The 14,995-nt window shown below is 43.0% G+C and overlaps 1 protein-coding gene across 1 annotated transcript in view; it reads right to left on the bottom strand.

Moving 5' to 3' along the window:
• Positions 1-10,711: 10,711 nt before the first annotated feature.
• Positions 10,712-14,995, bottom strand: part of KLHL28 (kelch like family member 28) — a 30,925-nt gene continuing 26,641 nt past the window's right edge. Inside the window, exon 5 of the mRNA XM_063948546.1 lies at positions 10,712-12,995. Coding sequence (XP_063804616.1) covers positions 12,832-12,995 — 164 coding nt within the window. The 3' untranslated portion in view covers positions 10,712-12,831. The remainder of the gene's footprint in view (positions 12,996-14,995) is intronic.

Below are 14,995 nucleotides of genomic sequence, written 5' to 3'. Positions count from 1 at the left end.
CACCATGTTTCTGCACCCCAGTCCCTATGTTTTTGTGCGTAGTTGAGTCGCGTGGCCTTGTTTCCACACTGAAGGTATGGATTTTTGGCTGCAATTCTCACATGAAGACCACTTCTGGCCACACTTCTAACAGTGATGGGTGCACCTGGCCCCAATGGTTTCTGCCAGTTCCGAGATGATGGCACTGCTGGACAACTTCCGACTTCAAAAGGGAAGTAAGCATGAAATGTCTTTCATCTGATGCACTAAGTTTCCTTGGTCGACCACTGCGTCTACGGTCCACGATGTTGCCAGTTTCTTTGTGCTTAAATGCTGAGAAATACAGGCAGGTACTTATCCATCATGCAATACCATCAGGGAGGCATCTGATTGGCTCAAAATGTATTCTGCAGCATGACAACGACCCCAAACATACAGCCAATGTTATTAAGAACTATATTCAGCGTAAAGAACAAGGGGGCAGATGTATTAACCTGGAGAAGGCATAAGGAAGTGATAAACCAGTGATATGTGCAAGGTGATAGACGCACCAGCCAATCAGATCCAATATGTAAATTAACAGTTAGGATCTGATTGGCTGGTGCCTTTATCACCTTGCACATATCACTGGTTTATCACTTCCTTATGCCTTCTCCAGGTTAATACATCTGCCCCAAGGAGTCCTAGAAGTGATGATATGGCCCCCACAGAGCCCTGATCTCAACATCATCGAGTCTGTCTGGGATTACATGAAGAGATAGCAGGATTTCAGGATTTGAGCAAGCTACATCTACAGAAGATCTGTGGTTAGTTCTTCAAGATGTCTGGAACAATCTCCTTGCCGAGCTCCTTCAAAAACTGTGTGCAAGTGTACCTAGAAGAACAGATGCTGTTTTGCAGACAAAGGGCGCTCACACCAAATATTGATTGTATTTAGATTTCTCATCTGTTCATTCACCTGCCTAAAACATTTGCACAATACGGTGTGTGTATATTGTATAATATATGAATAATAAGTAGACAAAGTATACATTTAATAAAAAAGAAAACACACAGCAAAAAAACAAAAGGTGTCCCATTTTATCTACACACCACTGCGCATTGAAAGGGCTTGTTTTGATTTGGACACAAAACAAATTGTGATGATTTTATATAAAACCTTCAGGAAGGTCTCCTGGTAAGTAGCCGTGAATGAGAGATGTATGCAGTAACATCAAGAGAGCATCTTACAGGTAGGACTGATCGGGTGGTAACGGTGAAAGATGTATGAAAACTTCACACCTGTACAGATGACTATGTATTTATTACACAGCTTACACGTTCACCACAACATTACAGTTACAAGTATACACAGCATGAAAGAAAATAGAAAAGGAAATATCAGCTTTGTAAACAAATATTTTCTTACAATGAACAGTAATATGAAGTATACATGTATAAAATAATCGCCCTGCTAACCTGCAGGCATCAATATGAAGTACAATGGAGGCCTGGTCATACCGCGACACACATTCCCTAGATTTGTCTATTGCAACATACAATATAACCCACAATGTATTGTAGCCCCGTCTTGCTGTTCGCTTCACCTCTGTGTTTTAGGTTCCCCATTAAATAGCTGAACTCCCTATTGCATGGGGATTAAGACAGCCCCATTGTAGAGAAAGGGCATAATAGGATACTGGTTCTTACAGGAAGACTAGGTGGGGTATACAGAGACAGATCTAGGAGTATATCCTGCCAATCTAGCAGCTACATTGCAGAATACGCACATGCTATTGAATATACACCTGTTCTGAAAACGCAGCAGATCAGTGGACAGGAGGGATGAGAGGCAAAAGAGCTTTACACCTTTAAGGCCCAGATTTATCAAGCTTTGCAGAGAGATACAGTAACAAGCCAATCGGCTCCTATGTTACAGGCTGTGTTTAAAAAAAATGACAGCTAGGAGCCGATTGGCTGGTACTTTTGCACCGTGCAATTTATCACTCTCCAAAGCTTGATAAATCTGGGCTTAACTCTTTGAAGGAAGGCGCATAAAGGGTAGTAGGGGTAGCAGGGAGATTGTTTTATGGTGTTTAATATAATATACAGTCTACTCCCGTCTCACAGATCTGCATATTGAAATACAAACACTGCACTCCCTAGTTATATCATGGAACCTGCTCTGAAGGAACATCACATTGTGACATTGGAGGGGACAACACAGCGCATAAGGCAATTCGTACAGTAAATCTCTAGTGTGCTATGTAAATTAAATTGGATAATAAGTTTAAGGCAAGCTTGGATTTTTTTTTTTTTTGCATCTACTCTCTGTAAAATGTGTTATACGTTGCTGTTCTCCATGTGGATGCACTCCACTAGAGGAGCGATACACTCCTAGAAGGGGTTAATAGTCTTGCGTCATCTAAACAAACCCTCAGCGATATTAGTGTTTTCCACTTTAAATCCGAATTGCACTTATTCCTCTGACTTCCCAATGGTAGTACGTTGGTGGGAATCCCCATCACACGCTGCATGTAGCTGGGTCCTGGTGCACACATATGTGCAAGGCTTTCCATTAGAGATGCTGTGTAGGATCTCTCACGCTTTATAAAGAGCGGAGCAGCGGGGAAAGTGACGGACAGAGGTCCTAGCTGTATCTATACAGCAAAATGGTTGAGGTCTGCACAAAACCACTATTAGCAAGGGAGGGAATTTCCTAATATACTCAAAGTGGAAAAAAAAAAATGTTTTCTTAAATTACTAGTAGAGATTTGACATAACCATAGTGTTCACGCTAAGCTGTTTTAGCAGGGCGTTGCGTCCTGCCAGATTTTTAAAGGGCAAAATGTGCCATGCCCCTTTAGCGGCGCCTTGCTAAAAAAAAGCCTGCCCATTGCAGTGCAGCTGCCACGTGAATATATGTGTGCACGGCTTCTACTCACAAAGGCAGAGCATGGGGGAAGCCCGCACGACCTCATCAGTGACTAAAAGGGGATGAAGCCGGGATGCACCCAGACAGCCGCATCCCCTTTTAGTGCGCGTGCCAAAGGTGCCCCTGCAAACCTTGTGCCCTGCCCGCAATGAACCCTGGTGGGAACACTGAACCATGTACATTTAGTCTAAGGTTTACAATAAAGAGCGAATCCTATAAGGAAAAGCATCAACACCTGACTATGGAACTTCAGGCATTTGACATCTCTACGTACCAGAGTGCAAGTTACTGTGTGATCAGCCAGTTAGGGCTAAATGCCTTTTCAGTCTGGATTTATAAGCCAGAAATCCTGTTCTTAAAAAAACAGAGCGCTTCCCCCAACAATCCCAGTCATACACAACGCCAATACGTTGCTGAACAGTTCTCTTTTATACAAGGGACCAATGACAGGGAAATAACCACTTATGACAGAATTTGTTTTATATTTTATGGTGTGACAGTTTCCAATTTATTACATTTTATCCTTTTGCGGATAATTAGGTTCAGTTCATTGCTAGACAACCGTTACGGTGGCCAGAAGCGGACACGGGAAACCCAATACTAGATTACAGGACTATGGGAGAGAGAGGCTACACACCAGGTTATTGGAAAGCCAGTCACACTGAGGGGCAGATGTATTACGCCTGGAAAAGTGATAAACCAGTGATAAGTGCAAGGTGATAATGCACCAGCCAATCAGCTCCAATATGTAAATTGACAGTTGGGAGCTGATTGGCTGGTGCGTTATCACCTTGCACTTATCACTGCTTATCACTTCTCCAGGCTTAATACATAGTGTGGGTTCACACAGAACCTATATAATGAAGAGTCTCAAATTCACCCTGCCAAATGTAAACCAGTGACCGGCACTACCCTGAAGTCTTGTACCCCTGAAGGTTCATATTACCCCTTTGGACAACCTCCACTGTATGGCAAATGGTCTTACAGTCCATACTTTCTTCTTCAATCAAGCACTATGAAGCTACACTGCAGAACATTGGACAGACCAAGTCCTACAGAACAATGAAGCTACAACACGTGCCGACTTCAGGGAATGGGGGGGGTGGGGGGTGGAGGAGGTCACTGGGGAGCAGGTTAGATAAAATGGTAAAAAAAGAATGAAAGTTGACATCACGTTAATAAACCAGGAAATTAGGATGAGACTATTAAGCTACATCATGGTCTCTAATGCAGCGTTTGACAACCATCTACAGCAGCAATCCTCAACATTTTTGGGGTGTTGGATGCCACTGAGTCACCACAAAAATTTCTTTATTTAAAAAACAAAACAAAAACACATGACCATAAAATCAGGAAACGATGGACAAAGAGGACTTGGTCAGAGCACTTAAACACTAATAGTTTTGAAAGAGTTGTGTAACCAGTTATTGCAATAACCAGGAATTTACTGCAAGCCATATTCTTTTGAGGTTTTTTTGGCCAAGGACCACAAAGCCATGGATGATAAGTTCTGAGGGACCATCACGTTTTACAGTCATTCCATCATTGCAGAGAACTCCAGTTATATGAATAAACTTCTACCAAGCACGATCTACAGTACCAAGCGCATCACTGATTAATAAGGTATTTAGTATGGGACCAGGATTTCTCATCAATGGCCGTCAAGATTCAGATGGTCAACAACAAGATCTGCAGGGAGTTTGTATGTACTCTTGTGATTGAATGGTTTCCCTTCTACAGTCCAAAATGAATATTTATCTAACAAACATATTTATCTATGTGTAGCAGAGAATCAGCCAAGTCCCAACAGGACAGGACTAAAGCGCCACCCACACTGGGCGACGGGGGCGATATGAACATTCTCGAATCGCTCAGTGTGTATGCACCAACGATGAACGATTCGCGGCCCCACGGTCGTTCATCGTTGATTTCCAGTCGTTTTTCAATGCAAACCAATTTGGACGATAACGATCATCATTCAGATCGTTCGTTGCCCAAATTTCTGCCGTCGCCCGGTGTGTAGGGGGCTTTAGCTCTGTAAGATCTTCTCATTGTGATATCTGGATTGCCTCATGTAATGATAGTGACTGAAGATTCTATCATTGAGTAAAGAAAAAAAACCTCAATATTGCGTATGAGGGAACGTCTAGCGCTGCAGCGCTCGCCGATAGTCACGTTACTTCTGTACTTCTCAATTACCACCAAGTGTTTGTAATGGATTACAAATGCTCTCTTATAAAGTCTGAGTCTATTATTGCTTTTATATTGTCTAGTTCTATTATTGCTAGATGACTAATACACTTAAGTGCGTCGGCCTCATACCCACTGGGGGCAGCCCTTTTTGGGGCAATATTCAGCCTAAGAACCTTGGGTCTAATCCCATCAATGAAGAGTAAAGCACAAAGTGATCCATGCGTAAGTGCCGTTATTGGTCCCCAATGATTTCAAGGGCTACCTTCCAAACTTATTGTTTTAGTCAAATGTATTGTCACATGCCACAGCTCAGGCCTAGTCTCCTGGCCGGGTCCCGGTTGTTGCTAGGCAACCGGGACACCGCACCTTCTGGCCGCAGGATCCAACAGTCCAACTGGTTGCTAGGTAACCGAGACGTTGTACAAAGATGGCAGCAGTTGCCAGGCGACCAGGAGTCCTGGGGTTTCTGTTTTTTGACTGTGAGGTCTCAGGCTTACGTGTAGCGTTGCAGCTGCATTTGCTTGTGTCATCAGGAGTTCCTTCTTCCCTGACTGCGTTGATTGGTTGATTTCAGTGTTATTAGGCAGCCAGGCCAGCTTCTTCCTGCTGGTTATAGTTTATGCTGTGGTGTAAACTACTGGTCCATGTCTCAGGTTTCTGCACCTTGTGTCTAGCCTGTGGATACTCTGCCCGTCTGCTGGATTTTGTGCCCGTCAGAAGTCTAGCCCATGCCATGCCTGAACCCTTGTCCTGTTCCAGTGGTTATTTACCTCTCGCTTACCTCCTCAGTGTTAACATTGTGCTCAGTCTGCAAGATATTTACCATCTACACAGTTCTCATACTCCACCTCAAGGTTACCTCAGCTGCCCTAGCAGAGAGTCTATCCCAATCCTAACCTTAACCTCATGTGCTCCAGTCCTGTCCATTACTTGTTCCAAGTATATTAGTCCAGCCTCTCATCCTGTAGTCTGCAGCCAATTGTGTAAGCCTCTTCTGCTGCAGGTGTAAGTCCTGGTGGTATCCTAAGTACCGGTATGCACAGCAAGCACTAAGGGAACAATGGGTGGCTGATACAGGCAGAAAACCCTCTCGCTGGCTCTAGAAGTCTTATACAGTTGTACTGGAGCTCCCGAACACATATGCTGCTATCAGCATGTGTAAATAAGGAGTAGCCCCTAACACGGACCTGGATTATATTCCCTGGGAGCCAGAGCCAAATGTAAGAAACCATCAATTTAGTAATGTACAAAAGTAAAATATGAATAAATAAAATCATCCAGTTGAGGTTATGAATCATACAGCCGCTGCATATCACACCAGTAGATATAGTTATACTTCGCTACTAGCATTTAACTATGGGTCATTGTATTTTAGCGTTTGAAATGAGGACCTTATTATACAGCCATGCGCCACTACCATTATTGCAAGACCGGCCTGTTATTACTGAACCAGAGTGTGACTAGAGAGGAGCGAGTCTTTTCAAGCATCGGCTAATTGAATATGAAATACAACTTTGAATATGAAAAAAATGCTAAGTGAATGAGACATCTGTGTGTGCTCTTAAACGTGTTTTACGCTTCCAAAATCTCTGTATACGGCAGACTGGCAGGGCTGCAACATGCAACAATACTTTCGGCAAGCTGGAACACACTTGTATTTCAACGTTCAAGCTTGTTCCCTGTATCAGAGCCCTCCTTGCCATGTAAATGCTAAATGCACATGTAATCGTACAGAGAAGAGGAGCGTTCCAGAGCGCATCTGCTCACTACATCATAGGTCATATGACTATGGATAACACATGACGCTTAGCAGGGCGTAAATCATATCCAGAAACATTAGGACAATATTAAGTATAGCTATGGGATATTTAATACAGTACCCAAAGAGTTCTGTAGACAGAGCAGAAAACAATCGCTGTTGCAGCGTCCACCCCCTTCCAGATACCGTGAGGAGCTCTGACAACTATTGATATTAGGAAGCAGTTGTCATGGTCATTATCTGTACAGACTAGAATCCTTTTAACATTTAATTTAGTATTATGGAGGCACAATATCTCAAACTGAATAAAGCTTTGTACTCTCAAATCCCTGATAACATATTCCATACTTGTACACCCAACAACTAACGGCGTATTGCTGCACAGAAAACGTTATTCCCTGCCACTCTGTCTGACAGAAAATGAAACATTAATACAAAGCAATGGCCACATTGTGAAAGAATTAGAAAATGTGTAAAAAAAAAAAAACCCAAACAATTTAATAAAAAAAAAAAAAAAAACTGTAATAAGTGTACAAGGCAAACATTAAATATAACATGATTTGCAAGCACAGATAACAGCGATGCTTTAATGCAGATGAGGCAGGAGAGATTTGGAGGGAAGACATCTCAGACAGAGGTTAAACAGATAACTTCAAACAGATATACTCATTAGCAGTTTATACCTGTAACCATAATGCACAAATCCCTGAATAATAAATATCACCACAAATAATGCTAGCACATTCAGTTTTACCACTCCACCCAAGAAATTCATCTAATACTCTGAAGGGAGACAACAGTTACTACGGGGTGATTCAGAAGTCGCAGTACACCGTTTCAAAATTGTGCAGGAAATGGGAAAACTGACTTAGATTCAAGATGGCCGATTTCAAGATGGCGCCCATGTTTGCTACAGACCCTAAAAAAAGATAGCCCACCACACCCATACCTTACTGGAGTGTTCTGTTTTCCCATTTCCTGTAGTTTTTGAAACAAAAGGGTGTACTGCGACTTTTGAATCACCCTGTATATATTATTCAGCTGGCTTACTTTGCACTCTTAAATAATATAATAGTTTATGAAGCGTCTCTCCAACTGATATTACAAGACTCTTGGCTATCAGTGAATACAGGAACTTGTAGTTACACAATATGCAAATCAGCTAACTGCAAAGCATTACCCCGCAGTCTTAACCTAAGGAAGTCCCAAGTTTAGTATTCAGGACCTAGCAAAGGGTGATCAAATTGTTTTTTAGGTGCTGGCCACTAGATGGAGCCCAACAGTAGCAATTTAATGGTTCTGCCGTTTAATGTTTTGCAGAAAAGTGTCCCGTTTCGGGACCAAAATAGAACTTTTCACATTGCAGGCACTATTTTAGTCATGTTTAGCTGCTGTGCGCTGCTAAACCTGGGCACTTAAAAGGTAAAGGGCATCCTATCGAAGCAACAACTGAATTGCTATGATGGGCGCCCATTACTTTGAGTGCCCCCCAAAAATTCTGAATCGCCCCCTCAGTGCAATAAACAACCTGTCGCTATTGATAGAGTTTTATTTGTTGCAATGTGTAGGTAGATTATAAAATGGTGTGGAAACATTTTTACCAATGAGTTACTCATGTCGGTTTCATTGTATATGGACAAACACTTGCACGCCTCCATCTTTTTTTAAACATAATATAAAGCCAACATGTAAACATCAATGAGATCATTAAAAAAAAAAGAAAACTAAGAATCTGCTTCCGCAAACAATTGAACGGATGAGGTTTATTTACGAAGCATCTGGTTGTAAAACCCGGCACTTTTGATTGCGGTTATGCCCGAACTTTAAAAGGGCAATGCTTTTACTAGGCGTGTCTTGCTCGTAACCCATTTCCCTTTTAAATATCAGGCAGAAGCATGTTAAGAAGCCTTGTACAACCTGACTCTCTGTAAATAAAATACCAATGTAATAACTATCAGCCCTCACAGAAATTAGCTGGCGATGATCAGCTTGAATTATTGGTGACACTCAGCTAAATTCCTGCCTCTATTTATTTGCGCATGAGCTGCCCATATGATGCGTTTTGGTAAATTCAACAACTGCCCCTCTTGGCCATAACATAAGGTAGAATGCCTACTATAGGTTATCTGGTACATACCAATCAGCATAAACGGACGTGTATTATGCTACAAAGAGGCGCTGCTTGTTTTCTGTATAACTATTTTACTGTAGAATAAGCTGTAAACAAACATTAAAAAACAAACGTCCAGGTAAATAAAAATAAAAAAATAAAACTCTGGAAACAACAGGATGTTTATGACAAACCAGCGCAGCGGGAGAAGATCTCGTGGCGCCCAGTAACTGGATGTCTGCATTTTTAACAAGCACTACAAAAATGACCATCTAATTGGCTGCTACGAGTCACAAGCCAGGGACGGGAAAATGATGTGCGAGTAAAGGAGTCATGGAAGATGCAGAGCCAGTAACAGCAACACAAACGTCAATAGCCATCAACAATTTCTCAGAGGCGTTTGTTGACGGCTCCTGGTATTTGTTACAGCACCTCCTCTATGCACAAGTTTCTAGACAATGTCTCAACACTTGGTGGATCCAAAGGGCAAAACGTAAGGACATTTACAGAGGATCCAACTTACTTCAGAGTCAGCAGTCCTACAGATAGCACCATTGTTTATTTACACATACAATAGTATAGCGATGACGTGACTAGGGACGAAGCCTCTATACCATAAAGCCTGGACCCTGATGTCTAAGGGATTGTTACTGTTCTGCCATCTAATACGTCTTCTTCCCAATCACACAGCGTGTGAGGAGTTCCAGCGCACCATGAGGAGAAGGTGACAGATCCTAGAACCGGAACACAACGTTCCATCTTATTGAACGTATCGGAATAACCTTCCCTTGCTATGTGACTGAACTCTGTGCTGCAACTCATGAACACCACTTACAGAATATAAAGTCAGTGATGTCATATTGGGCGCAGTTTTCCATTTTCCTCACGGTAACAGAATCCAGAGAGCACACTACGGCATTACATATTACTAGACTAAAATCACAGCTGGAAATAGCCCTTTAATTACAAGGTTTTTTTAAAATTAAATGAAAACCACAGATTCCTTTATCTCTGATCTGTAGAGAGGAGCAGCCAGAGACACAGAAGGGCCTCTGCTCACCTGTGCCCAGGGCAATGGTGTCTGTATGCAGCAGCCGTATGTCCACCTTCTGCTCAGCCCAACACAGAATGCAGAGGGATAGTATGATGGGAAGGCATGCAAATACGCAGCTCACGTCATCCTGGCCTTCCAATAGGATTTAGTTATATGACCGCCGATCACAATATCCCCCCCCCCCCCCTCTACATCCTGCCCCCTTAGAATCCCGTCACTCGGCATGCCAGCTAGCAGGGATTACTCCCGATCCTGGGAACATGTGGCGCTGGTATGGTGGTCAAGCATACCAAACCCCTTTCAGCCATGTACAGTATTTTATCAGAGAAGGGTCATTATTTTGGTAATTATGCGACAGACAGGGCGGGATGTAATGAAGTCCGAGTTTAGGGGCCATGCGGGATGCCCTCCGAACTTTGATTTTTTATTTTTTTTAAAGGGGCGATCATTTACAAGACATGGTTTAGCCTTCTAAATGATTGCCCCTTTAAAAAAAGTCAGAGTTCGGCGAGCATCCCGCACGGCCGCTGAGCTCGGACTTCATTACATGCCGGCCAGTGTCTCTATACATAAGCTTTGTCAGATGCAGGTAGCACAGCAGATTTGGGTTGTATCCAGGGCAACAACAAAAAACCACAAGTCTGTCTGATGACACAATGCATAGAAAGCAGCTAAAGAAAAATGTATTCAGCAAAATCAGAGGATGTCCCAACGACGTGCGCCAGTCCTTTATCGTTATAGTCATACAGGCAAAACCGGGTGTGGTATGGAAGGTAGATAGTAACTAGGTCGGCAGTGTCTAGGTCGACCACTATTGGTCAACAGGGTCTCTAGGTTGACAGGGTCTAGGTCGACAGGTCAAAAGGTTGACATAAGTTTTTTTATGGTTTTTGTGTCATTTTCTTCGTAGAGTGACCAGGAACCCCAATTAGTGCACCATATCCCCTCGCATGGCTCGCCGTGCTTCAGGCAAGGTGCCTCGTTCCATTACCGCAGGGCTCGGCACAGGTTACTATTCCCAATCGTAGTCCACGTGGATGGTTAAGTATGAAAAGGTTCAAAAAAAGAAAAAAAATCGTGAAAACCTAGTCGACCTTTTGACCTGTCGACCTAGAAACCCCGTTGACCTAGTTACTGTCGACCAATAGTGGTTGACCTAGATAGTGTCGACCTAGAGACCGGATCCCGGCAAGACCACTGAGTGACGTGACCTTCGCCGGGTCTCCAGTATCGTCAGTACAGACCGCTGGTTCTCACTGTCCCTGCTCTGTGAGATATTATAGACATATTGTATTATCTGACACACTCACACACTATTTGCTTGTCACTGCCATATACATACAGTAGGTAGAGGTTATACAACATGTTTATTTAGAATATTAGATTATTTCTGAAAAGCCGTTTTCGACCTTTTCATATAATAGGCGAGATTTCTACAAGATAATATTGTAGCATTAAACAGTGCAGTAGTGGCGCCAGTCATGTGCAGCGGGTCAGACATGGTCACTGAATAACAGAGAGACGCTTGTGCGTTACAGCCCAACTGCTATGAAGCCAGGGTAACAATGACGAGGGCAGGCTTCACGGATATAGGGCGTTTTCACCAGGTTTGGTAATATGTTATTCTACTCAAGTAAAATAAATCTGGCTATGTCACAATACCACACTGAAGTGTACTCGTTTTCTACACAGAGCGGTGGCAGCCATTTTGAATCAACAGAACATAGCCTATCTAGGAACAAGTGACAAAATGGAGGCTCTACTGCACGAATGGTCTATGTAACGTTATAGATTATGAATATAGGGGAATCAGACACTTTCTGGGTGAAATCAATATGTATGAGAATGCAAATCTGTCAATTCCCTAGGGACAATTGAGAACACAGAAGCTCCATGCAGGACGTGTCTAGGTGATGCTACAGAATACTAGTGCAGTGGAGACGGCCATTTTTGTTGCAGTAGGAACCGCTGACATTCCTTAGGATCAATTTTGCACTTTTGGAATCAATTATATTTTTGTCACATGATTTTTTATATTTTTCCCCCATTTTAGCAAAGTGGTCAAACCACTGCCTTAGGAGTTAAATGCAGTGCAGGAGGAGAGCCTAGACAAGGGGAAGACGGATAATTAGGTAAGATTAGGAAATATTTCCACAACCAATGGCTAGTGCAATGCATAATATCAATTGTATATAGGTTTGGGATAGCACTGTAGAAGACAAAAAAATTCCAAATTTCTATTATTTAAGAGGAGTATTCTTAAATTGGGAACAATTGTACAAACACATGCACAAATTTTCCTGTGACACCCTGCAGGTTTTGTATCTTGGTTTAAGTGAAGGTTTCCCATATTGCCACAGAAAATAATAGAAATTGCTGACATACCCCCTCACCATTCCATGGGGGACACATGACTTGTACTCTTTCCATCGTGAACCTTTACACTGAAGCTGCTCAGAAAGTGAGGACTGTTACATAAAGGGCAGATGCATCTGCAAAGGCTAAAGAGACCCGACAGAATCCATTTTTGCTCATTGTAAACTTACATCTCCAGCACCAGCAATAACCACAGACTACAACTGCAATGGTTGATAATTATTCCAGAGCTTTCCAGAGCTCTTGAGAATACTCAAAGATTGGGAATACGGAGTCATGCTAGTTTGGATTGACGGAACACAAAAATAAGTGACCATAACTGCTGAAGGTCGTCACCCGGCAGAAGATCTCATTTCTCCCGTATCTCCACATCTTTGTGTTTCCTGGAAACGAGGCCTCGGACATCTGCTCATGCAGGAACTTATTATTACACAATGTGCTTATGTTCAAAGGGCTGTCAGACCAAAGTTACATCGGGAATATGCCATGCCAGCCGAGTCCAGCCAAGTGTCCGAGATGGGGTCATATTTCTGTACTGTATTGAGATAGGATGACCCTGAGTGACCCCCGACCACATACAGATAGTTCTCTATCACCGCTGCTCCAACTCCTGCACAGAAAGGAAAAACGGAAAAAGAAGCTTAAAATGTTTCTATATACTGTTAAAGATATACATGGATATATGGCATTGATAATTCTACAATTTCCGTTACTTTGGCATGGGAGCTCAGATAATAATTGGGCACTCTGTCTGGAACGCAGCATATAGGCCAGTGTCAGCGCACGTGCTTAATGTCCTTCTCCTGACCCCGTTTTCTAATAAATAGAAGTCTGAATGCCTTTTAGTTGAGCCTCTGGAACTGCACGCAGTAATCGTTTACCAAGGGTTCCAGAGCAGTGGTCTCCTATTGGCCAGGAAGGAGGGGGCGTGTTTGGAGGCAGGGTGGTCCCATTCAACACTTGCAGACATTCTAATTGGTTAGCACCTGTTCTCTATCTAATAATTACTATTACCCATTTGTCCTTTCGCTTTTATTCCCTGGTTCTGCTTCTCACCTGACAGGTGCCATGTTCTCTTCCTACCCTCCCCCCCTCCCTTTCCCTTCCTCCCTATTCTTTCATTTTACTTTTCAGCACACAACCTCTTGCTATGCTGCGGATATTGGTTGTTCTTTGTGTTCTTTTGATCTGTTACCATGTCACTGTTAGCTTGATGAACATTTCTTCTCTGTACTGGTCACCTCAAAATAAAATGCGTGTACAAAGGCTGACCTTAAGGGGAGCACCCCAATTGCAGTTGTGTGTTTGCTTTGTGCTCCCTCCTCGTTTGAAGTGGAAATAGTATGATGTCTCTGCAACGACATCACTGAGTTCCCCTGAAAGATGGCAGCTAATTAGTACACCATACAAAAAGTGCCAGAGGAACTTGTTGGGCGCTAGAAACTGCAGTCTTTCCAACAAGACGGCAGTATATGACTGAGTACACCCCTTAAACTGTTAACCGTTTTTGGGAGCTCTAACCTTCCTTTCCACTAGGCTGGATCAGCTCAATAGATTTAAATAGAATTCTTTTTCTCTTATGGAGTAAGAGCTCCTTTCTTGTGCTGCCAAATCATGCACAATTTTTCAAACTGGAGGGATTAGGGAGCGTGAAGGGGGAGGAGCCAGCTGGGCATATTTTTTTTTTTTTTTTTATTATACTGTGCTACCTCCGGTCTGCATCCCTTCACCCCCAGCTGTCTGAGAAATCTCCAGTGTCCCCTAGTGGATGAAAGAGAAATATCAATAATAAAACTTAAATATTAGGGGTGCCATGAAAAAAAAAATACGGATACTCTAGGGGGCCGTGATTCAAGAAAGTTTGGGATCCACTGTTGTAACCAGATCAGGACAAACCCCTGCTCAGCGGTGAATGTGTAGGATTTACAATTACCATATACTGATACTTACGGCACCAAAATCACTAATGGGCACATCTATTAATAATCACATACTCCATGCGATCTGGGCGCGATATTAGCTCCCAGAATCGCATTGCAGTATGCCATTATTTTGCCGGGATGTATACGAGACACCCGCAGGGTATGCAATGTGTTCAGAGTGGTTGCGGGACTCCTGCACAAGCGCGGCAGCCATACCCAGGGAGCGTTCACATCCCCTTTAAGCAAAAAAAGAACAATCTGACAGCTCCTGCTCACAAAAAATAAGAATTTACTTACCGATAATTCTATTTCTCGGAGTCCGTAGTGGATGGTGGGGTTCCTGAAAGGACCATGGGGAATAGCGGCTCCGCAGGAGACAGGGCACAAAAAGTAAAGCTTTAGGATCAGGTGGTGTGCACTGGCTCCTCCCCCTATGACCCTCCTCCAAGCCTCAGTTAGGATACTGTGCCCGGACGAGCGTACACAATAAGGAAGGATTTTGAATCCCGGGTAAGACTCATACCAGCCACACCAATCACACTGTACAACCTGTGATCTGAACCCAGTTAACAGTATGATAACAGCGGAGCCTCTGAAAAGATGGCTCACAACAATAATAACCCGATTTTTGTAACTATGTACAAGTATTGCAGATAATCCGCACTTGGGATGGGCGCCCAGCATCCAC

The sequence above is a fragment of the Pseudophryne corroboree genome, chromosome 12 (genome assembly GCF_028390025.1).
Source record: "Pseudophryne corroboree isolate aPseCor3 chromosome 12, aPseCor3.hap2, whole genome shotgun sequence".
Lineage (NCBI taxonomy): Eukaryota > Metazoa > Chordata > Amphibia > Anura > Myobatrachidae > Pseudophryne > Pseudophryne corroboree.
The sequence above is the reverse complement of the archived record's forward strand: the minus strand, read 5'-3'. Positions and strand labels throughout refer to the sequence as shown.